The sequence below is a fragment of the Crocuta crocuta genome, unplaced genomic scaffold, assembly GCF_008692635.1.
Source record: "Crocuta crocuta isolate KB4526 unplaced genomic scaffold, BGI_CrCroc_1.0 scaffold318, whole genome shotgun sequence".
NCBI lineage: Eukaryota > Metazoa > Chordata > Mammalia > Carnivora > Hyaenidae > Crocuta > Crocuta crocuta.
This window is the reverse complement of record NW_027531425.1, coordinates 4,318,099-4,341,771: the sequence shown is the minus strand read 5'-3', so window position 1 is coordinate 4,341,771 and position 23,673 is coordinate 4,318,099. Positions and strand designations below refer to the sequence as shown.

At 50.9% G+C, this 23,673-nt stretch overlaps 1 protein-coding gene across 2 annotated transcripts in view; it reads left to right on the top strand.

Moving 5' to 3' along the window:
- Window positions 1–474: 474 nt before the first annotated feature.
- The window catches only part of NAV1 (neuron navigator 1), a 183,949-nt gene continuing 160,750 nt past the window's right edge, over window positions 475–23,673 (top strand). For both annotated transcript variants that reach the window (XM_077772096.1, XM_077772094.1), the window contains exons 1-2: window positions 475–1,225; window positions 6,262–6,365. In XM_077772096.1, the coding sequence (XP_077628222.1) occupies window positions 504–1,225; window positions 6,262–6,365 (826 nt within the window). In that variant the 5' untranslated portion in view covers window positions 475–503. The remainder of the gene's footprint in view (window positions 1,226–6,261; window positions 6,366–23,673) is intronic.

The window sequence follows — 23,673 nt, the reverse complement described above, 5'->3', positions numbered from 1 at the left end:
ATCCTGGGCACTTTTGTCAGGTAAAGTGGTAAGTGGAAGAAACATGCAGAGAAAAGGCTGACGGCACAAGGGTGTTGGCTTACTGTGGCAAAGGCATTCTAGACTCAGGCTACAAGAAAAGGTCTGAGAGGGTGGGGCTGTGAGAAGGAGAGTCTATTCCCTATCAGTAGAGGCCAACAGAGGCAGGGAAAGTAAAATTAACTCCGTTTGTACAGAGCACTATAGTTCACAAAGCACTTTCACCTATGTGTCTGCATAGGAGCCTCACAGCAGCATTTCAAAGAGAGGTAAAGGGGTTTGTCCGAAGTCAGGCAGGCAGGCACTGACCGAGTCAGAATGTGAAGCCAGGGATTCCAGTGTCCAGCCTGAACACTGATACCTCCTCCCCTGACCCCATCATCATCTTTATACCCTCAGGGACAGAAGCTCGAGATGGTGCCTAATGATCTTCTTTTCTCTCCTCTCTCTGCAGGACCGTAGTCCTCATTGCCACCTTGCCAACCATGAATGGGACAGCCAATGTGAACTCGGCCAGCCGGCCCCACTATGCCTCCTCCATCCCGGTGCCTCGAGCTGCTTCTCAGACCAGGATTCATACACCGGGTGCCTCTCCCCAGCTGCGGCCACGCCAGGCCGGCCTGGCCCTGAGCCCCCAGCGTTCGGCCTCCCCGAGACTGGGGCGAGCAGGAGGCCCTTCCAGAAGCTCCTCTCCTAAGACCTCGCGGGGGAGAGGCTCCCCCAAGGCTTCTGGGGCAGGGAGAGAGTCAGCTGAGGGTAGTGAAGGCCTTTCCAGCTCCCCATGGAGCAGCCCCAGGGCAACCCCAAAAGCTGCCCTCTCCAGCCGGGCTGGGTCCAGAAGAATTGGGGAGGCACAAGGCACCCAGGGAAAGAAGAAGGTGGCTCAGGAAGGGATTCCGGTCCGCCAGTCCCGGGGCAGGAGCCCACCCCAAATGAGCTCTCGTGGAGAAACTCAAATACCAGGGGCTCCTGAAGGCCGAAAACCTCCTAACTACCCAGGAAAGGATCAAAGAGATACAAACTACAAAAGTTCAGGGGTCTCGAAGTCTTCGGAGCCTGATGCCGGGGCAGTGTCAGGGGCCTCTTCCCCGGTGTGCAGCCCTGTGCAGAGCAAGCGCCCCTCTCCCACCCCAGGGGCTATCAGCTTCGCCTCGGTCCATCAGCAGAGTCAGCCAGTCACAGCTACAGTAGCCCCCTTCCAGTACAGGTGAGCTGGGGTTGGGGGCAGGTGGGGAGGAAGGGAGGGAGGCGTGGAGCTGGGACCCAGTGGCAAGTCCAGAGGGGAGAAGGTCTAGGTGATGAGTAGCTGGTGGAGACCTGGGAGTGGGGGAGGCCTGGAGTATAGAAGAAGAAGTGAGGTAAGGAGTTGGGAGAGCCGAGACAGGATTGGGGACGTAAAAGGTGGACCAGGATCTAAGATCTGGTTTTTGCCAGAGGATTCAACTCTGGGGACTCCATAACAAACAGGGTCATAAGAGAGTACCCCCAAAATGTCCATTTCCCCTGGGCTCTGAGACAGTAGATTAAGGTGTTATAGAAGCTTAAGCAGCTAGAGGTGCAGGTAGGTAGGTCAGTATCATCCAACTCATCTGGGACATTTGCCACCACTGAGAGTTAGACTAACTGCATTGTCATGGGCATGGTGCCTTCAGTCCATGGCACTTAAAGTCCTTAGTAGTCTGTATCTGTCTGTCTGTCATTCACCCTTTCTCTCCACTTACCTTATTTCTTTATGCGTAACTGTTTACCTCGTGGCTGGCCTACCAAGGACAATCAGTATTGTTTCCTAAATGGTCAGACAGGGGTTACCACCTTGGGTGGTGACCCAGCCACCATTCATAACAACATGGTCAACAAACTAGTCTCTAGTTTTCTTCAGACATGGCGAGTTGAGTGCATAGGATAACACGTCCATCAAGTACATATGCTTTTTTTGTTCCTTTTTTTAAAAAAATGTTTATTTATTTTGAGAGAGAGAGAGAGAGAGAGTGGGGGAAGGGCAGAGAGAGAGAATCCCAAGCAGGTTCCACACTGTCAGCACAGAGCCTGATGCAGGGCTCAAACCCATGACTGTGAGATCATGACCTGAGTTGAAACCAAGAGTTGGTGGCTTAACCAACAGAGCCACCCAGGTGTCCTTAGTACATATGCTGTTTTCATAAAAATACTTTACTAAAATGGCCACATTAAGAAAACCAAATTTTAATTACTAAGTGTCACATGGATTAGAGAGACTCAAATGTAAATTCAGTCCTTCCCTGGCTAACCTGACCTCCTGGGTTTTCTCTCTGTACTAGTGTGAGGAGAAACCCACTTCCATTTGGGGTTTAGAAAAATTTGTACACCATTTCTGGGACACAGGGAGTCTCTGTGGCGACAGTGTGTCTGGAGGGGGGGGTGTGGGGAACCTAAGGAGCTTTAACTTCTGTTAGGAGCCAACAGTGTGACTTGGTCTCTGAAACGTTCCGGGCACTCTCACACCTCAGCAGTAAGTGTCCAGTGTCCAGCACAAGGAAGCCAATATTCCTACTCCGTTAACCATGTGGTCAGGCCTCTTGTACAGTATCACTCAGTTTGGGACACCACATTTTAAAAGGACACTGATGCACAAAAACACATTTCGAGAAAGACAAACAGGTTGGTGCAGGATCTGAAAAAGGCATGAGAAGATTGCTAAAAGGAACCGAGGCAGTTTACTTTGGAAAAGGAAGGCTTAGAGAGAGGCTCTGAGAGCTGTTCTCAAATATTTGAAGAGCTGTCATGTCGTAAGATGACTTAGATTCACTTGGTACAGTTCCAAAGCACTAAGTCAGCATCGTGGTGGTTGGAAGTCAGTTTGAGACAGATTGGAAGGGGAGTAGGAAGAACGTTCCAGCCACTGAAGAGGTTTACAAATTACTGTTAAGGCAGTGAGCTTCCCGTCATGACAGGCATTCTAGCTGACTGCAGGATCAAAGGACGTTTTTACTAGGGTGATCCTTGCCTCTCGAGCATCTCTTCTGCCTGAAGGGCTGCCCACACAGCGCGCCTGTGCTGCTTTTCCTGAGGAGCTCCTCATGTCTGTCCCTTGTGACCTTCATGAAGATTCTCCCACTGATGCAAGAACTCAAGGAAACACAAATGCAGGGCAGACCTTCCTCCGAATGGCCTTTTCCCAATTAGTACAGTGTTTCCCTCGTGACTCTTTGACTTTCTTCCCCTACCTGATTTCCTTCATTTTGAATTCAATCTTTGGGAAAAGTGTCTAGGCATTAAATTGTTTAAGATTTTACATTACCTACCCTACAAGTCCCCTGGCAGATTTAGATTCTGACATTTTTCAAAAGGGCCAGAACTTCTACCTTGGAACATTTCAGTGCAACATTTTCTTGCATGTTGTACTTGCGTTGGCAGCACATATCCAAACATTTATTGCATGTTTGCATTTGAAAGAGAAATGGAAATGTGTTGTACCCGCCCCAGGGAGGGCGTGGTTCTTTACCATGCTCCCTCCTACACCCTGCCTATTTCAGGCCCTGGATCAGGGGTGCAGGGAGGGTCATGGTTCGGGCAAGGAAGGATTAGGATGAAGGCACCCCTATGTGCTGCGGGGCAGACTGGTGGGAGCCCCGTACGCCCTGCAGCCTGGAGCTAGGCTGGGGCTACCTTTGCAAGTTTCATAGCCAAGGGGGTGCCCTCTGCTCCCTAGAAGTCACACAGATCTCCTGTTTTCGTGGAAATCTCCTGCCCACACCCTGGCAGCTTGGCCTTCTGCAAAGCTCCAGATGATCACAGAAGCAGAGGTTATCTTCCTTCCTGCCCCATCTCCAGCCTGTCCTGCCTGACCTGCTTCTCCAGGGCACAAATCCATCAACCCTCTTATTCTTTGCCCATTACTATCTCTTTCCTAGGGTTTGAGTGGGGTCCTTCCCAATGAGGTGTACCTCCCGCCTCTTCTCTGACCTGTCACAGCCTCCCTCTGGTTGCCCCTGCTCGCTGGACCCAGAATAGGCATAAATGCCTCTCAGTCTGCTCTCCAGATCCTTTGGGCTCATATTTGTGGTTCCCTCAGGTCTTCAACCTCCTTCTCCTCTGCTCTCCTGGAAAAGAGCCCCCTACAGTTTCACCACCCAATTGCTGCCTTTTTCCAACTGCCAACTGTTTTCTTTTTCTGACTGTTCTCTTCTTCCCTCCTCAGGCTGGCCTTTGGTCAGATTTCAGTTAGGAGGGTACAGTCAATGGTGTCAGGATAGGGTTATTGGTTTTCTTCTCTCTGGTTCAACCTCTAACCAACTTCTAGCATAGATGAAACTGCCCATTCAGGCTGGAAAGTGAGAAGAGACATGGGGTTCCTGGGATGAGATTGGGGTGGGAGAGGTAGGCAGAGAGGAAAGTGTAAAATCAACTGAGGTTAGAGCGATAGAGGCTGACTTCCTCAGTGTTCTGGGGCCAGTTGCACACTCACTCACTCTTGCAGCTTAATTACGGCACTAACAAGCGCGAGAGCAAACTATTTGTATTTCTTTTTTTTTTTTTAATGTTTACTTATTTGAGAGAGGGAGAGAGAGAGTGAGTGCGAGAGGGCAGAGAGAAAGGGGAGACACAGAATCTGAAGCAGGCCCCAGGCTCGGAGCTGTCAGCACAGAATCCGATGCAGAACTCAAACTCGTGAACCGTGAGATCATGACCTGAGCCAAAGTCGGACGCTTAACCTACTGAGCCACCCCAGCGCCCCAAACTATTTGTGTTTCCAACGCTAGTTTTTGCCTACCTGCTCTGGGTCAGGCAATGCTTAGCTCTTATATATATGATGCTATTCAGTGAAACATATATACATTGTTTGGAATTCCCTTTCCCCAGTAGAATGTCCTATTACTTTCTCACCAGTGTGTTGCATTCCTTTAAAAACCCAGATCTATACTCATTTCTTCCAGGAAACCAACCAACTCCAGGTTTCCTTTGTCCCCATAATACTCAAACATCAGGCTGACATTGAATTGACAGTAGTACATGGTGAATGACCCCATCATAGTGAGCAGTCCCCAGGCAAGATGAGGTCTCCTGCTTTCTCAGAGTACACCCCACCAAGCTCTATTGCAAGCACCCAGCTCAGGGGCCTGCAAAACACGCAAGAGCTCAACACTGCCTGCATGGCTTAGAAAGAGCCATCCAGGAGCAGCAAACACCTCACTCAACCCTGGACTGTCAGACCGATGTGGGCCTTGGAGTTCATCTCTTCTGTCCCATGATGGAAGTGGGACCCAGAGAGGAGAAGAGATTTGCTCTGCATTACACAGCGAAGTAACAACAGAGATGAGCCCAGAGTTCCAGCCATCTGGGTTGAAAAAAGGAAAAACTAGAGAGAGGAAGACAAAATCTCAGTCGCACTGGAGACTCACAGGGTCCCCTGGCCCAGCCTCTGTCCCCAGGACCAGCCATCAACTTCCCCTCCCGCCTGTACAGCTCTCCCCTCCCCCTCCTGCCAAGCTGCCAAAGGGTCCATTTAGCTGGAGACAGCGGGCGGACGGGTGGGCGGGCCAGCTCTGAGAGCCCGGGGTAATTGCCTATAATAAAAGCTCCCACAGCCTTTGTTCCTGGGAGCGATTGTACGGTTGGGGTTGTGCTCAGAAGTCTGTGTGCACTTGGGAGCTGGTGCCCGGAGACCTCACCCTTCCTTCCTGCTGCCACACGGGCCCAGCATGGACTTCTCCTGGGAGTCGTTGTGACCTCGGCTGAGCCTACCCCTCCTTCTTCCCTGACCTCCTCACTGCCTGGACTGTGAGCAAGCCGAAGGAGGCCCGTGTGCCCTCTATGCTCTCATAAGGAGTCAGTGACCTTAGCTTCAGAGGGAACTCTTCCCTCCGTGTGTGAACATGGTTGTGACACAGGCATGGCCTGAGGGCAGGGATGGCAGCAGGACGAAGGACCCAAGGGCTGGAGTTGCTGTGGGTTTCCCCTGCCCTGTGGGTGATTTGTGTTCCTGGGAATGGGTGGAACACCAAAGGCTGACTGGCATCAGGCATCCCTGTGCCCTCTGGAGTTCCCTCCAGAGCCCCTACCTCTGGCCTACATTTGCCCAAGGCCTACTGTGTGCTGGAGCACACACATGGGTGCGTGCCTGCCGGGGAGGGTCCACCCCACAGGGGTGCAGAGCACAGCAGAAGGGGAGAACCGAGCTCCAAGGGGATTTCCTTAGCTCCTCGGAGATACTTCAAGGCCAGGACAACCTCTGCTATGAGTGACCGTCCCTTCTCTGTCCCACAGGCTTCAGACAGACCAGGAACCTGGCCCCCTCCCCCAGGCTAGCTGGACCCTTGATGGCTACTCTGGCCCCCCTGGTGGGACTGAGGAGAGCTTCTCCTGCACAGGTAAGTGACCTTGGGGAACGACTTCCTCTTGGGAGTGGGGAGGCCACTGAACTAGAAGTCTCCCCACTGCCCATGTGGAGGAAGTGACTTTGCTACTCAGGTCCCTCTCTTAACAACGAGACATCAACCTGTGAATTGCACTTTGAGGTTTAGCCATGCTTGACTCAACCCAGGGTTGGTCCATCAAATCAAGGAGCACCTCAGAGTCAGGCTTAGAAAGCAGCCAGTGGGTGCCCCGTTTATCCAGGGGCCAATCTCGGGAGCCACCGAGGGCATGACAAAAAAGTGACAAGCTGGGAGATTGAGAATCCAGAGCCAGGTTCCAGGCAAAGCCCAGATGAACAGTGAAGGTGCCCTGGGAGCCAGCGATGGTGTCCAGAGCCATTTGGCTAGCTGCCTGACGACGGCTTCCCCTCCCAGGGCCACTTTTCACAGGCCGCTCCCACACGTGTCACCTTTCCTGTGGCACCCTATTGTCACAGCATTTCACCCGAGGCATGTGGTACTGGTCATGGAACCTCAGGAGCCAGAATGTGAGACCTACCAAGAAGACCCCTGAAACTCGAATACAGGGATATTCTGTAGGAGCCGACACACTGCTTGCCCCCAGGTGCATCCCCACTCCGGCCTCTGGCCCACAGCGCGTGCTCAGCAGGTGTCTCTGAATGAACGGCTGGGTGAGTGCCTGTGTGCCATAGGTCAGGCATTACACTGGTCAGAATTTAAACTCTTGGCAGCATTCAGGTGTGTGTGTTGAGTTTCTTGCAACATTTAAGAAATCCCTAGAGGATGACTGTGGTGCGCACGAGAGAGATATGCAAGACTCCACCCTGCCAGGCCCCGGCTCTGCCTATCCTTTGGTTGCCCCAGGAAGAGAATGAACTTGCTTTTGACAAACCTGAGATTGCCCAGAGAGTTTGTCTTAGCTCCGTCTCGGTGTTTTGCTCTGGTGGGCAAAGCTGGGGCCGCCTGCCCTGATGTCATTGGACACGCCATTTCTGCCTTTGTCCCCTGTAGGAAGGTGGTTGGCTGTTCCTCTTGGCTGGGGGCTGGGCCCTTTTGAGGCTTCTGCCGGCCTGGGCCCCAACTGCGGTCTTGGGACCATTGTGACCCTGAAAACAGGGCTGCAACATGCACTCTATGGCAAGACTTGTAGGGGCTTATGGGGGTAAAGACTGGGCATCTAGAAAGTAAGCCATTGCCTCCTGCAACAAGTACACACTCAGAGGAGCCAGGCCATGGCAGGGGACAAAGGAAACCAATTTCACTGGCACTGAAAAACCATCAGAATTAGAATGTGGTAACCAGGAAACTATGTGGAGCTCTATTTTTACATTTGCAGTTTTGTTAGTGTAATGGCTTCCTTATGTGTATGCCACATTGTTGGAGGCTAATGATCTCCACCTAACCAGGCACTCGTTCCTAATTAATATCTGATGAGTTGGTGAGAGGACTTTTACTTTTAGCGTCTGCTACAGACTGGCTTCAGGAGTTCCCCAGGCTTGTCAGCCAGAAGACCATCCTCACCAGCTAGCTCTGAACGTGCTGATAGATCCCAGGTTGGGTTCCTCTGTGGGGTGGGGTGCCAGTGAGCCTCCGGAGGTGACAAGAAACCCTTGCCTCCTCCAAGGCTCCTTGAGTAGAGGGACAAGGTTCACTGCACTGCCTCTGCTCTGGCACTAGCTGGCCATCATGGTGACCCATCTTGGCCAAGCTTGGTGACACCAAGCTCTTGGAAGGGTTGGATGGAGGGAAAGATTTGGGGTCTGCCTGTGCTCTGTAGGGGAGTCTGTACTCAAGTCTCTTTCTTGAAGAAAAAAGAGATTGAGAAGAGAGACAATAGAAGGCTTCCTTTTTATGCCCTGCTCCCCTACCTTTGAACTTCACTTAGAGCATGTGGTGACTCATTCATTCATTTCTCCTTTTATTCAATCAACAAACCATCAGTGAGTGTCTGTCTTGTGCCCAACACTGTGCTCAACCTGAAGGCAAAAGATGAATAAGGGGCATCTGGCTGGTTCAGTCAGTAGAGCAAGTGAATCTTGGTCTTGGGATCATGAGTTCAAGCCCTACATTGGGCATGGAGCCTATTTTCTTTAATAAATAAAAAATTAAAAATGGCATATACGTATATATATGTATATATACACACACACACATATATATATATAAAGATGAATAAGACTTTGACCTGTTTTCAAGGAGTTCATGGTCTAGAGATTCATTCTAGTGGGCCTGACCCACAGAATCTGTTGGCATCCCCAGTGACCCAGTGACCTGCCCTTGTAGGAGTTGATAGGACAGCCCAGTCAGTTCTGCCCTGATGAGGCCCTGAAGCATGAGGACACTGGGGTTATGCCACTCCCCCCACCATTTGTAGGATACTTGGGTGCCTTGCAGAATAGAGTACCATATCCTATATTGGGTCATTCACAGAACCCAGCACAGTTATTTCACAGTTATCGATCATGTGATTCCTGTATCGACTTGCAGATGACAAGGGGCAGGTCTGCTTTCTCTTGTAGCCCAGATATCCTGCCTTTTTATTTGTGAACTCCTATTGTTCCCCATGACGTAGCACAGGGCCTGCTGATCGGTGTTGGTGAAATGGTGAATTGAGTGAGTGAGGAAGGAATCCAAAGTCAGTGGTCGTGGAATTGTTTACCCTCTGCGGGCCTATTTCTTTCGGGCTGAGGAGGAGCGAGCAGCCTTTCTCTGCTCTCTTCCCAATATGGTCCTGTCTAGGATCCAGGCATGGCGGGGACAGAAGCCTTGAGGAGAGCAGGAAGAGTAAGACCTTTCTTAGCCTTGTACTACTTTCTTACTTACTCTTCCTGGGAATAAAATCCAAACGAGGTGGAATAAGCTCTGGAGAACAGGAAGAGACTTTCCCATGATGACTTGGTACCCAACAGCGGTATTGGGGTTGGCCTCCCTATGGCCTAGCCCGTGGACGTGGGTGTGTGCGCCCTAACCCGCTCCTGGTTCGCCTGGCTGTGCTGGTCAGGGCCATCTGCTAACACTCAGTGCAAAAGTACTGCATAGGCCACCATCAGATCTTAATTTGGAAAGCCAAGGGAAGCCAGTGCTGACATTTCTGTGTGCCCACACGTGTGAGGCCGTGTGCAGGAGGACCAGGAAAGGTTGCCCCAAGGTTGACACAGATTCCTTAATTACTTCCACTTTGTGGCACATTTGAATGAGCACTAAGTGGACACATAATGAAGGGATCTTCTCTCATCATAGCATGTGTCATTGGGGAACAAGCCAGAGCCTCCTCCCAGCCTTGCTTCTCACACAAGCGTCGATATATATAGAGTAGGAGGGGCAGCGTAGCGTTCGGCCTCATGCTGGGGTTGTTTTGCTTTTCTCCTTCTTTCCTCTCCCTTGTTGAGCTGACTCCATCTTTAAGCCATAATTACGTTTATCATGTTTTCATGTGGATTTGGGAATGGAGAGAGAGTCCCCTTCTGAGAAAACTTGCAAACCTGGTGTGCCCTCCACCACGGCAGGGGAGAGAGAGGTCTGGTCACTGTACTCTGGGAGAGGAATTTGTTCTGGGTGCGGGCCCCCTAGGCTCTTCTGGGAGCGTCAGGCCAAATCCAAGTACCCCAGGCTACAAATGACTTGGAATCAAAGAACACAGGAAGTCAGAGCTCCAATGAACTTTATATATCACCCAGATATGGCCTCATTTTCAGTGGAGAGAGATGAAGTTCAGAAGGAAACAGACTTGTTCAAGACTGCCTGGTTAGTTAGCAGGTGAATGAAGTGAGGACCCCTGACTTCCAATGTCCTGAACACTAAAATGACCAAATGGTAACAATGCCTACCATTTATTGAGCACCCGCTATGTGTAGAGCACACAGAAAGTCCTTAATAAGCACCTTACTCAGCCCTTTGTAGGTGGTACTATTGTTCTGTGTTATAGATGTGGAAATTCCACCCCAGAGAGGTTACATGAAATAACTCATCTGAGGACGCAGAGCCAGGGGCCTGTGCCAGGATTTGAATCCAGGCCTGTCAAAAAGCCATGCTCTCCCAGTGTTACTCCCTTGCCTTCCTGCTCCCAGCCTACTCTCCGTGTCAGTTGCGCACTGTTCAAGCTCGACTCATTCTCCCTTAACCTCTGCCAAATGGTGGGGAAGGAAATGGGGTCGGCGAGCCATAGTCCTACTGACATACCCTCAGTGTGAGCAAGCCCCAGGATGTCACTGGCTTCTCTTTCATCCCAAACCTGTGTCATTTCATGCTGTGTTCACACCGCCATGTTCCCTGCCCTCTGGGGACTTGCGGACTAAGCTAAGCCTGATGTCCCAGCCATCCGTGGAGAGAGGACGTGCAGACAATTGACTAGAAAACACAGACCAAGTTCAGGGGCAGATGGTGTTAGCTATGTTGTCAGGACTCAGGCGGCTCCGTGCTGCTGTAGGCCAGAGGAGGCTCGGGAGTTCGAGGGTCTCTGGAGACCCTGCTTGGATAAACAGGGCAGCCTTCTGGGACTGAATAGATTTCTAGGAGCTGGGAAGGGAGGTAATAATAATACCGGGTAGCAGTGGCTAACACTTGCTATGGTTTTCTCTGAATCAGGCACTGCCAATAAGCACGTTCAATCCTTCTTTTTATTTTTTTTAGTTTATTTATTTATTTATTTATTTATTTTTAATGTTTTATTTATTTCTGGGAAAGAGAGAGAGACAGTGTGAGCAGGGGAGGGTCAGAGAGAGAAGACACAGAATCTGAAGCAGGCTCCAGGCTCTGAGCTAGCTGTCAGCACAGAGCCCGATGCGGGGCTCGAACCCACAAACCGTGAGATCATGACCTGAGCCGAAGTCGGACGCTTAACTGTCTGAGCCACCCAGGCACCTCTAAGTTTATTTATTTTGAGAAAGAGAGAGGGAGAGAGATAATTCCAAGCAGGCTCTGCATTGTCAGTGCAGAGCCTGATGCGGGGCTCAAATTCACAAACCATGAGATTATGACTGAGACGAAATCAAGAGTTGGGTGCTTCACGGACTGAGCCACCCAGGTGCCCCAGCACCTTCAATCTGTCTAAAAACTGTATGAGACCTGGCATGACTTCCTAGCTTTGTATCCCTGCTTTACCACTTGCTAGCCGTGCAGCTTTGGGTAAGTTATTTAATTACTCTGTGCTTCCATGATGATGATAGTATCTTCTTCTTAGGGTTTCATGAGGAGTGAATACACCAGTGTAAGCACAGTGCTTAGAAGAGCACCCAGCACACAGTAACTGCTTCATGCACATTCGGTAGTGTTTGTTACTGAGTGGAGTGTTGTTATTAACATGCCCACTTTACAGATGAGGAAAGGCTATGTGACATGCCCAGGGTGGTCGGACCGGGATTGGAACCCAGGGAGCTAGATTTCAGAGGGCATGCTCTTAGCCATGACCTTGCTGGAGGAGAACATGTCCCAAGTCCTGAGGTGCCCAGGGAGGCTGAGAGAGGCCATGGGATGGCCAGCAGGGCAGAGCCTGGCTGTGGGAGAGACCTCTGAAGGAAGAGGCCAGAGAAGTGAGGTCATCTGAGGTGCCCTGCTGGAGGGGTTTGAAATAGAAACTAGAGGGATCTGGATTCTATTTCTTAGGAAGAGGAAGGGGGAGGGAGGAGGCTGAGTGACTCCTTAAGACAGCGTTTCGCTGGGAACAGGATTAAGCTCCAAGCAGTGAATCTGACCCAGTGGGAGCAATTTTAATGGAGTGTCAAAAATAGTGGAGGCTGGGCGGCCTGGACCCCACCCCCACCACTGCTACCTCCCAGTGGGAGGTAGAGTGGGAGACTGCTCCCATTCTAGAAGGTATATGAGTGGTTCTACATGACCTGAATACTCAAAAAACAATACATGGGGTTGACAAGGCCTGGCTTTCCAGCTCCCTGTTCCACTCAAGAAAACCCAGGCCTTTGTGCCACCCAACTCCAGAGGAAATTCATATCCATTCACCAAATTTTTATTAAGCACTAACGATGTGCCAGGCACTGCTCTAGACACTGGGGGTCCATCCATGGACAAAACAGGCAAAGACCTCTGCCCTGTGAAGCTTATGTAGCAGTCTCGAATGGTGCACTGTACAGCCTGGGCAGCTGTATATGAACTGCATGATGGCCCTGGAGAAGCCACAACTCTGGAATATGTCTCCCATCCATCCCAAAGACATCCCAGAGAAGCCAGGCCAGATCTCTGGCTTCATGACACCCCCTGAGAATATAAACAGCAACAGTCTGTGAGCCACCCTGCTTCACCCCAAATCTTCAATGCGGGAAAAGTCAAATAGAAGAGGAAGGGGGTAAACTTTCCTCCGTGGTTCTCCTAGAGAATTACCCCTATACCCCCATTCCTGTCTGACCTAGACTCAGCTTCCTCCTGGCAGGTTTCTGGAGATTCAACTCTCCCGACTGAGATGAACTGCTCTAGTCCTTCCTGGGACTTTCTGGCCATTTGTTAGCTCTCCATGTGCTTGTGGGCCACAGGGAGGTCCTGAGGATAAGGGTACTTACTGGGAGGAAGTCGGCCTGGTGACAAGAATCTCTCCAGATCCAACTACCCCATAAGGACTTGAGAGTGTTATCCAAGTTGCCGTGGAGCTGCTAGAAATTTCAGCTCTGGGAGGAGGAAGGAACCTGAACTATTTGCTAAACTTTCACCACAGCCCTTCTTTGAACCAATGGATAGAAACTTCCATGACCAATCTAGAGAGACCCCACTTCAGTGTTGCCTTAAAGACTTAGCTTGCCCGGTCTTTGTCCCACCCCTTTAGGCAAAGGCTGGCCAATCTTACAACTTCCCAGAAACAGGGTCTCCCCGGGAAGGCCCAGGGCTTTAGTCCCTCCCTCTGGCACCACTGAATGGACAGAAAGGGAACACAGCGTTCCGCCCTCTCCCTCCTCTCCCCACCCCTACTCCTCCCCATCCCCTTGATAAGAGGATTAGGGTCCCCTACTGAGAGACTTCCCCCCCACAATAAGGCTGCCCAGCAGGCTTACACGGAAGGAGCTCTGGGGAGAGGCAGTTGAAGAGAGTGAGGCGACACAGACACAATAACGGGAAGATTAAGTGCTGAGAATTACCCCCAGTCATAATATTCCTCGTCCTGAGTCCTTTAAGAGGCGGAAGGAATCAAAAACCCGCCTTCCTGTGTGTGGTTCCCGGGTTGTGGGAGTCCTGTGCTTCAGAGAGAGCAGAAGATAATTAAAGGGTCAGGGCAGAGGGAAGGTCAGCAAGTATGGGGTCATCCAAGTCCTTTAGGGGGAGAGGGACAGGACAGAGAAAGGGTTAGTCTCAGCCTTCCCTTCTCTCAAGAAAACTCATTCCACGTCCACAGAGGGCTAGAGAAGGAAATAAGTGTGGTGAGAATGATCGAGGTCACATAGGTAAGAACTTCCGAGCTGGAGGAGAGCTCAGCCCCATTAGAGGCAAGGGGAGAGCACCCCTCGTGTTCGCATAAAGACTGGCACAGGGGTAGGAGCTTGACCCAAGGAGCTCAGGGCATCCTTCCTGCTTGAGTATCTGGGTTTCCATGGAGGCAGCAAGAAGCACAGTGGTGGTTAAGCTCCTTGTGATGAAATCAGGCTGTGTGAAAGGCACAGTTTTCATCATGCCTTGAAACTCCCACCCATCACACCAATGAATATTCTTAACGTTTGCAGAGCCATTTTTATATGCTAAGTAATTGCCAGTGATTATTCTATTAAAATTCAATGAAATATGAATCCGTGGCATTCCTTGGTTAAATTTAATGTCTCGTTTAAAAACCTAACAAAAACTCTGATAAAGCACAGAGGTGTCAACTGAGAGCACGTAAAGGAGCGTCTGTCTTTCCAAGGTAGTGAGAACATTTTCCAGTTGGTTCCGGGTCAGGTGGGTCAAGGTTTCTCCCTACTCTTACAGTTGTTTTTTTTAACTTTGTGACATCAAGGACCTCTTTCAGAACCTGGTTAGCATTATGATATGTCCAGACAAATGGACATATTTACAACACAAAACTTATATTCGATGGTTGGTTTTATGGACCTTCTGAATCTGGTTTGAACACAGATTAAGATGTTCTGACCTTTGATAGTGATATCATCCTAGCGTTGGCCAGACAACCTCGGGTTTGGATCTTAAGTGTTTCCTCATCAGTTTTTTGGGTTTCCTTGGCCCACAGTGAGGTAATAGGATTAATTACAAATGGATCAATTCTGCTCTAACGCAGAATGTTGAGTAAATGATCTTTGAGGTTCCACTTAGCGTTGTGATTCAACGACCTTAAAACAATCTACAGTGCACGGGCAGGTCAGATTTGATTCTAGGTTTGCCCACATAACAGGATACACGCCCACAGGCAATTCGTGTGTCTCCAGCCAACACATGGGCACAGCTGCGCGCACACAGTCTACCCCCCTCTTCGCCTGCCTGGCGTTCCCCCTCACAGTCCTGCAGTTGCCATGACAACTGATCTGGTCGAAGGGCAATGTACCTGGGTCTTGCAGAGCTCATCTGGAGCCCAATGTGCAATGAACAAACCAACGGATGTGTACGGGACAGTTGCCATGGCAACATACAAGCCAAACACATGTGGGAAGCATCTAAGACTTCTTATCCTGGTCTCTTTATTAGCTCGAGGAGCACAGGGATCTAATTTTACATGAATGCAATTTTAGGGGTACTTGGGTGGCTCAGTCAGTTAAACCTCCGACTTCAGCTCAGGTCATGATCTCACATGTCATGAGTTCGAGCCCTGCATCCGGCTCTGTGCTGACAGCTAGTTCAGAGCCTGGAGCCTGCTTCAGATTTCGTGTCTCCCTCTCTCTCTGCCCCACCTCTCTCTCCCCTCTCCTCTCTCTCTCTCTCAAAAATAAATAAACATTAAAAAAAATTAAATGAGTGCAATTGCACAGTACTCTAGCTTGGGTGTTCTCCTTCCGCCTTTCCCTGCTATCAGGCCATAAGCAAGGGGAATAGAGATTCTCCACCTGTGCTTCCACCTAATTTCTTACATGACCAGTGAGAACACATTTCATTACATGGGAATGTAAACGTTCTCTAAAGTCCACACAGCAAGTCAAGAAGAGAATCGGGACCCCCACGACTTCAGAATAAGGAAGTTCCACAGAGGTCCTGGACTTTTGGGTACTGCCAAGTCCACTAGAAGTAACCAGGACCTCAGGATGTAGGTCATGAGGGTGAACTCTCAAGGGACTGGTGGTGCTGTAGATCACCACGGGCCTGATCCTTTGTCCTTGTCCCCACTCCCAGGATTCTGTGGGCCAGTTTTCATGTGGCTGTACTCCTAGACTCCCATGCAGACCTCAGGTACAGGGGGCGTCAAGGTTACAGGGAGCAGGGGTGGGATTAGGCCTGGACTAGATGGCAAGTGGGAGAGCATGAGAGGGCAAGGTTACCAGGCAGCAGAGCCAGTGTGGAGTCTGCATTGGCCTCCATACCACCAGGTTTCAGCCTTGGAGAGCCCTGTCCTACAGCCAGGCTCACTTCAGGCTCAGGTCTTGTTTCCTTGTATGATAAGAGGTGACTTCCCAAGGCCTGCTCTCTACCCCTCCCACTAAACAGGACAGGCAAGCTGATCCCTGCTGCGTCCCCGTCCTGTTGGCACAGAGGCTTGCGGGAGAGGCATCCAGGCTGCTGTGAACACGGAGGCATGTGGGTTATAGTTTAGAATCTCTCAGCATTTCTACCGCCCTAGGAGCTCTCTCTCCCTGAGACAGGCCAGAAGGTAGACTAAGGCCTGTGATCCCTGGGTCCACTCCCAGCCTTTGGCTTGCTGAGCCTCATTTTCTCCAACAGGCAGGCAAAGAGCAAGTCTCTTCTCAGCTCACACTCCTGACCTTGTGGCCCAGAAGAAAAATTTCCAATCCTTGGGCTCAGAGAGCTTCCTGGGAACAGAGAGGGTGAGCCAGGGCCTTGCAGAATCCATAGAAATGGCACAACTACTGGGGTGCCTGGGTGGCTCAGTCGGTTAAGCATCCCACTTCGGCTCAGGTTATGATCTCACAGTTCATGGGTTCAAGCCCCACGTCGGGCTCTGTGCTGACAGCTCGGAGCCTGGGGCCTGCTTTGGATTCTGTGTCTCCCTCTCTCTGTCCCTCCCCCACTCACGCTCTATGTCTCAGTTTCAGAAATAAACATGGAAGGAAGGAAGGAAGGAAGGAAGGAAGGAAGGAAGGAAGGAAGGAAGGAAGGAAGGAAGGAATGGCATAACTACCAATGCCCTGGCAAAGCTAGTGCCTGGGCTGGGAGGAAGCTACTGGATCAATCTGGGAAGGCTTCCTGGATGAGGCCCTTGGAGGTGTGAGTAAGCTGGTACATCCAGGTTGGACCACCACCTGGATGGGTGGGACCACGTCTATTGGTCCCTTTTCTTCTGCAGATGACAGTGAAGGGTGGAGCTCAGATTCCAGCTGGGACTGTCACATGTGTCAGGAAGCCTAAGCTCTGGGAACACCTGGTTTACTCTTGCTTCTGTCTCCCAGACGTATAGCAAAACTCTCCCCACGCCTCCAAGTAGAGCAGAGATAGAGATATCAGGAAGGAGAGGGTCTCAGTTGTGATATGTCCCAAGGCCATTCCACTGAAGAACTGGGGCTTCCCTTGAAGGGGCAAAAAGAGGGTCTGCTGGCCTCCCTGTGGCCCAGGGCTGCAGAGAAGGAAGAAAAGATGTTGCTGGGCCATCATCCCAGGGCCTGGTTCCCATTCCAGCACACCAGCTGCAGTGTCTCTCGCCACGGGGTATTGAGAGGTCACTGCTGTTTACAATCCCCCACACATCTGTTCTGAGTCACGCATTCATTCACTTAATCAGTCGTCATTTACTAGCTATTTCTGAGAGCCCACTATGTGCAAAGAGCTGTGCTGGGTTTTGAAAAAAAATTCATCATCAGTAGACCAACCAAAGATGGATCCTTGGGAAACGCAAATGAGTGCATAAAAAATGTTGGCTCTGGATGTTAGGAAATTCTTAAAGGGGCTGAAGGGAACTATGTGGAGAGAGTCAGAGAAGTCATCCTAGAGGGCCCGTTTGGCCTCAGGAAGGGCCAGGGGGAACAGAAGACTCCAGTCCTTTCTCTAAAACCAGCTCCTCCTAGGGCGCCTGGGTGGCTTAGTCGGTTGAGCGTCCGACTTTCGCTTAGGTCATGATCTCGCGTTTTGTGGGTTCGAGCCCCGCGTCGAGCTCTGTGCTGACTGCCAGCTCAGAGCCTGGAGCCTGTTTCAGTCTGTGACTCCCTCTCTCTCTGACCCTCCCCTGCTCACGCTTTCTCCCTGTCTCTCTCCTAGAAATAAATAAAACATTTAAAAAATAAATGAAAAAATAAAACCAGCTCCTCCTAAAGTCTTCCCTATCATGATTGATGGGAAAGTCCAGTCTTAGGATTGTCTGGGCCAAAATCCTTGGGATATATTCAATTCTTATCAATCCCACACACCCACTTCTGGTCTATCAGCAAATTCTAACGGCTTCAAAATATGATCAGAGTCTGACCACCTGCCACCATCATCAAAGTCGCCACCCGCTTCCAAGCCACTGTCCTCTCTCACCTCGGTTATTGCGACTGCTTCTGCCCGTGAGCCCAGCACAGCAGCCAAAGTGACCCTTTCGAGGGGGAAGCCAGGTCATGTCACTCCTCTGCTCCAAACCTGCCAGTGGCTCTCATCCTACTCAGAGTAAAATGCCACATCCTCATAATGACCTAGAGGGCCCTCCACACACTGGCTTCCAGTTACATCTCAGACCTCAGTACCTGTCACTGCCCTCTCCTTCCTTTCCAGCCACAGCAATCTCCCTGCAGTTGTTCTGATGGGCCAGGTGCACTCCCCACAGGGCATTTGCTTGGGCTGTTCCCTCTGCCTGGAAATTTCTTCCCCTAGATATCCATAGAAATTGCTCCTTCTCTTCCTTCTGATTTTCACTCAGATGTCCCCTTCTTACTAAGGCCTTCTTTGGCCACCATATCGAAAATTCAGCCCCTGCCCCTGGATATTTTATATTCCCCTTCATGCTTTGTTTTACTCCTAAGAACTTCGCAGTAGCTAACATTTCTGTCTAATCTATTGTCTGTGTCTCCCGTTAGAATCAGGGTTCCATGAGGGCAGGCATTTGTGTCTGTGAGCAATGAGGAGCTGGTTCTCTGGATGCAGACAAGACTGTGCTGAGCATCAGCTATTCTAGCAGCCCCCAGCCTGGCCTTGTGCACATCTGGAGCGTCTAGGAAGTCCCTACTGATGGGTGGAATAGCGTAGGGGGATGACATGGCAGAGAAAAAGGGCAGAAGGAGGTGGGGAGCAATGCTGGAGGGCTTTCCACAGAGACATCGGCATTGGAATCTGCTAGGGAAGTGATGAAAACAACCTCATCCTAAGGATCTGAGCAGGGCAGACTTAAAGAGGGTGCTTGTCACTCAGTTGGCCTGGCCCCAGGTGGGTGGGCTAAGCTTGCAGAACCATGTGACTAGGTGCCTAGCCTTTGCTCTTCAGATCATGACTATGAGCTCAGATATCAGGAAAAGTCTTCCCTCTTCCCTGCTCTGACTCAGCCCTTGGGGAAGCCACGTGTAGACTCACCTGCCCACTATCCCTTCCCTCAGATCCCCTCTTCTCCCAAGGTCACCTGTCAAGGTCAACAGGGTAGAGGCAGCCTAAGCTCTCTTTCTACCTTCTTCTCTCCTCTCTCCCCATCCAATGGGTAGTAGACCCCCCACAGACAACCTGGATTGCATGTGTTTCCCGGCACATGGTGTGAGAATGTAAAATCACACAGCAAGCCTTTCCTTGGCTGTCTGCCTATATCTTCATTCCCCAGATTGCTTTAAGTTCTTGGTCAACACATGTGGTCAAATCACTCATCCCACCCCATCACAGAAACTGCTATTGCCTTTGGAGATAGAGGAGTGGGATGACGAGTGGTTCTGGGGAGCTGGTAACTGGGGACTTTCAGGATTCCAAACCAGGTTCTTTCCCCACCTCCTCTTTGGAGACTGGGCAGGATCCGGTTGCCCTCCACAGGGCACTGACATCACCAGTACTCACTTCCTGGCCAGCCAGGCCTCTCCCTCATCACATAGGATCTCTCTCATTGGGCCATCCCCATCCTATTCTGTTCAGCAGCTGGGGAAAGAGGAAATGGCAGAGTGGGAGGGGCTCGGGGCGTGTTTGGGGATGGTGTGACAGGGCAGGTCCCTCTCTTTTTAGGAATCACTCTAGGAAACATTCTGCAGATATTGGCTTTATCGACTGATGCTGGAATGGTTGTTGCCACGGCAGCAGAGGCTCCCACTGCAGTAGAGGATGGTGGGAAACTCCGGGGATGTGAAAGGAATCAAAAAAAGAACCAAATAGAGGGAAAGGTCGCATTAGGGAGTGTCTGAAAGTTACAAGATGCCAAGATAACTATTTATTTTTTTAATTAAAAAATATTTTATTTATTTAATGCTTTATTTACTTCTGAGAGAGACAGCGTGAGCAGGGGAGGGTCAGAGAGAGAGGGAGACACATAATCCAAAACAGGCTCCAGGCTCTGAGCTGGCAGTCAGCACAGAGCCCTGCATGAGGCTCGAACCCATAAACTGTGAGATCATGACCTGAGCCGAAGTCAGATGCTCAACCAACTGAGCCACCCAGGCACCCCTATTTTATTTATTTTTGAGAGCGAGACAGAAAGAGCACGAACTGGGGAGGGGCAGAGAGGGAGGGAGACACAGAATCCGAAGTAGGATCCAGGCTCCGAGCTGTCAGTACAGAGCCTATTGTAGGGCTCGAACACGTGAACTGTGAATCATGACCTGAGCTAAGTCCATCCCTTAACGCCAAAATGACTATTTAGAGAGGCCACCACATGGCCATGGCACTATCCTTTAGAGAGTGGCAGTGGGAAAATGAGTAGTACTGGGTGGATGGAGAGAGGACTAGCACTCAAGGGGATTAGCACTAAATTAACTCATGAAATGAGCATGGAGGGTGCTTCCTCTCTTCTTGAAGGAGGCAGAATTTCAGGAGCTGTTTATTGAAGAAAAAGAAAGGACTTGGGATTTGGGGCATAGGATGTCCCTCGAGAGGAGGCACAGAGGAACAAAGAGGACTAAAGAGTAGGCTGGGACCAGGCTGGAACACAGGAGCCACTGAGTGTAGAAGATGACTGGAAGAAAGGAAGATCAGGGGCCGTGGGCATCCAGGGACAAGGACGTTCAGGTGGACAAAGCAACAGGTGGAATAGTGCTTCATAGCAGTTCTGAAGATTAATTTGACAAGAGCCAACCTACAAACCTACCAGAGACAGAGGCTACATGAACCTCGGGGAGAGTGTGTCATGTTTGCCTACAGCAGTACGCACTGGGTGGAATGGGCCATGGCAAAAATAATGTTTTCTCGGTCAGATGGCAACCAGTTACTTTCTCCCGGTTTGCTAAAGAGGGGATGATTTTACATGCAGGGAAAGAATGTAGAGACAACAAGCAAAAGCTACTGTAACTTAGCAAATCTGAGAACGAGAATCCCCAGATTCTCGCATTGCTATTTTTAGGAAAGGTGAGGTTCCTGTGTGAATTAGGTGTGTTTCCTGCAAATTAGGGAATGACCTCAGAGTGAGGATGCAGACTTTAAAAGCGATTATTTGCTGTTTCCTTAAAGGGCCTGTGGGAGGGGGAAGAAAGGGCATGATTACCCAGAGATTTGGCATCAGTGATTGGGCTCAGCCCCTTCCTTGAGTAGAGGCATGAATAACTCATGTGTGCCTAGAGAGAAAATTTCAGGACTGGCCTCCTCCTTTGGGCACTCTCTGTGCCGGGGGCAAGTTCTGGCATGATACGGCTCAAGTCCCTTTAACCAGATCTTTACTGCTTGTCATTTCTGATCTGAAATCACAAGCCTTGGTTCCACCGCCAAGTTTCCAAAGCGCCAGACACAGACTCTGATGCCAGTCTCCATGTGCCCTCTGGACCTTCTGGTAAATTTTTGCACCCAGCCCCTTTTCTCAGCTCCTTTGAGGCTGTAGGGCATGAGCCTGGACAACCTCCTGCTTCCTGCTCTCCTGGTCTCACCCCTTGAGTTATTTATACTGCTTAATATTCTAGGAAGCCTTCACAACCTCCTCCACCTGTCCTGCGTGCCAGTAGGCTCTTACTGCTATGCTCACACGTATGCAGCACCTACTAAGGAAGTGCTGGACTTTGGGGTTACAGCAGTGAATGAGACAGCCAGGGTCCCTGCTCTCCAGGGGTCGGTCTTCCTCTTGTCATTCCTGTAATTAGTATACAAGGACCTGTGTCTCCCTATTGGTGATCAATGTGTTGGTGTATGTGACATTGCTTTTTCACAGGGTCAGGATGATTATTTTCCCAGATCTGTATTGTCTATTTTGTAACCCCTGTTAGATACTGAGTTCTCTCAGGGTAGAATCTCCATCTTTCTCTGTATCAATCAAGGCCCAGCCAAGTGTCCATGCTTCTTACCAAACACCCCTCTGCTCGAGAACTCTATGTTCTTGGTACTGTGGTTAAGCACATCCTCTTGGTTATGATCCCTGTCCTTGCAGAGTTTGTGGTACCTCAGTCCAGCCCTGGTTTTATGGAAGGCTGAGTCCTGGGGACACTACCAGGACTCACGAGTCATCCAGGGTACAAGGCCAGTGTATAGCACTCAGGCCTCCAAATCCGCTTTACGAACACAGATGCTCCATGCAAGGTGGTGAGAGACAGTTCTGCACGCAGAAAGCTCCAGTGCTCGTGGGGGAGACAGACATGTACACAAATACCTCTCACACCAGGCAGGCTGTGATGATTAGTGCTAGGAGGGGGTGAACCATGAGACTCAGGCACAGGGTTCTTTAGATTCTAAGAGGCCAGGCAGGAGGCTAGAGGGATGGTGGGGATGGGGTGGGCAGATAATCTGGTGGCTAGCACATTTTGGCAAAGAGTTCTTGGGGTGCCTGGCTGGCTCCGTTGAAAGAGTATGCAAGTCTTGATCTCAGGGTCGTGAGTTCAAGCCCCAAGTTGGGTGTAGCGATTACTAAAAGAATAAACTTAAAAATAAAAAAGTTCCTAGGGCTTTACAGCCCTCAGTGTGTGGCTCCATCTGGGGCCTGCCCCTCCTGGAACAAGCTTGTTTCCAGAGACATCCCCTCTGCTTTCTCCTGGCCCTCACTTTCTTGCCTGAGAACCATTTGCTCAGGCAACTTGGCCCTGACTTGGGAAGCCATGGGAAAATGGGCAGTGTCGCCCTCTATTGAGGGGCAGCCCTAGGCAAATCACTGGGTCTCCACCTCTTCCACCCAATCTTTCTTCCCAGTGCCCAGGTGGGAGGGGGGAAAGGGGCTAGGAAAATGTTGTCTTCTTAAATTGCTCTGCAGTACCGCTTTAGATCAGCCTGGCAGAGGACCCGTCCTAAGCCTCCAACTGATTTCCTAGGTTTGACAAAGCGCTTTACAGTCCCAAAGTCCTTTTACCCATTAAGCTGGTATTATAATCACTGTAAGAGGAGAGAGCAAGCCAAAGGGGTACAATGACTTTGACAAGGTCATGCGGCCAATAGAATGGGAATCTAATCTCCTGATCCCAAGAGCTGGTCATTTCCTCCATGCCCTGAGCCCCCTCCCAGTCAGTTCTAAGCCTGTCTCCCCCCAGCCACACCAGTCCCATCCCCTTTGCCCTACCTCAGGAAGTATCCCCTACCTCAGGAGGGCAGCCATGAACCTCCGAAACTGAAGTAAGATGGTACCGGGAGTTTCCAGGAGAGAAACCGCAACGTTTTGGAGTGGGGGCGGGGGAACCAGCAACCTGGATACATTGCTCCCCCATCCGTCTCCCAGCGTCTCTCCCGGACTCCCACGAGCCCACCTTTCCTCCCGCATCACGAGCTGCCCAGTCTCAGTCCCTTTTCCCTGCGTCCCACATCTCCTCATCAGATCCTTTCCACGGCACCCCACCCTCTGGGCGCGGCAGGAGACTACCGTGCCCTCTGAGAACCTGTCCCGCCTCCGCGTGGAAAGCCAGGAGAGAAAGTGGTGGGATCCTTTATCTACCCGCGACCCCCTACTCATCCGCCCCTCGATCTCTGCAGCAAATACCACCCCCTCCCGAGCCAGAAATAGACACACGCTCGCTCTCCCCCACCTCCCTCCCTTGCGCACACTCCTCCCCTCCTCCTGTTTGCTCCTCCGCCTTCCCCTCCCCTTCTTCCTGCGCTCGGAGCTGCAGCCTGCAGCCTCTACTCAAGCTGGCGGGCGGGGTGCCGCGAGGGCGCTGCCCGGCAGTGCTCTGCCCGCAGGACTGACAGGCGGGCAGGCGGAGGGCCGGGAGCCGGGCCC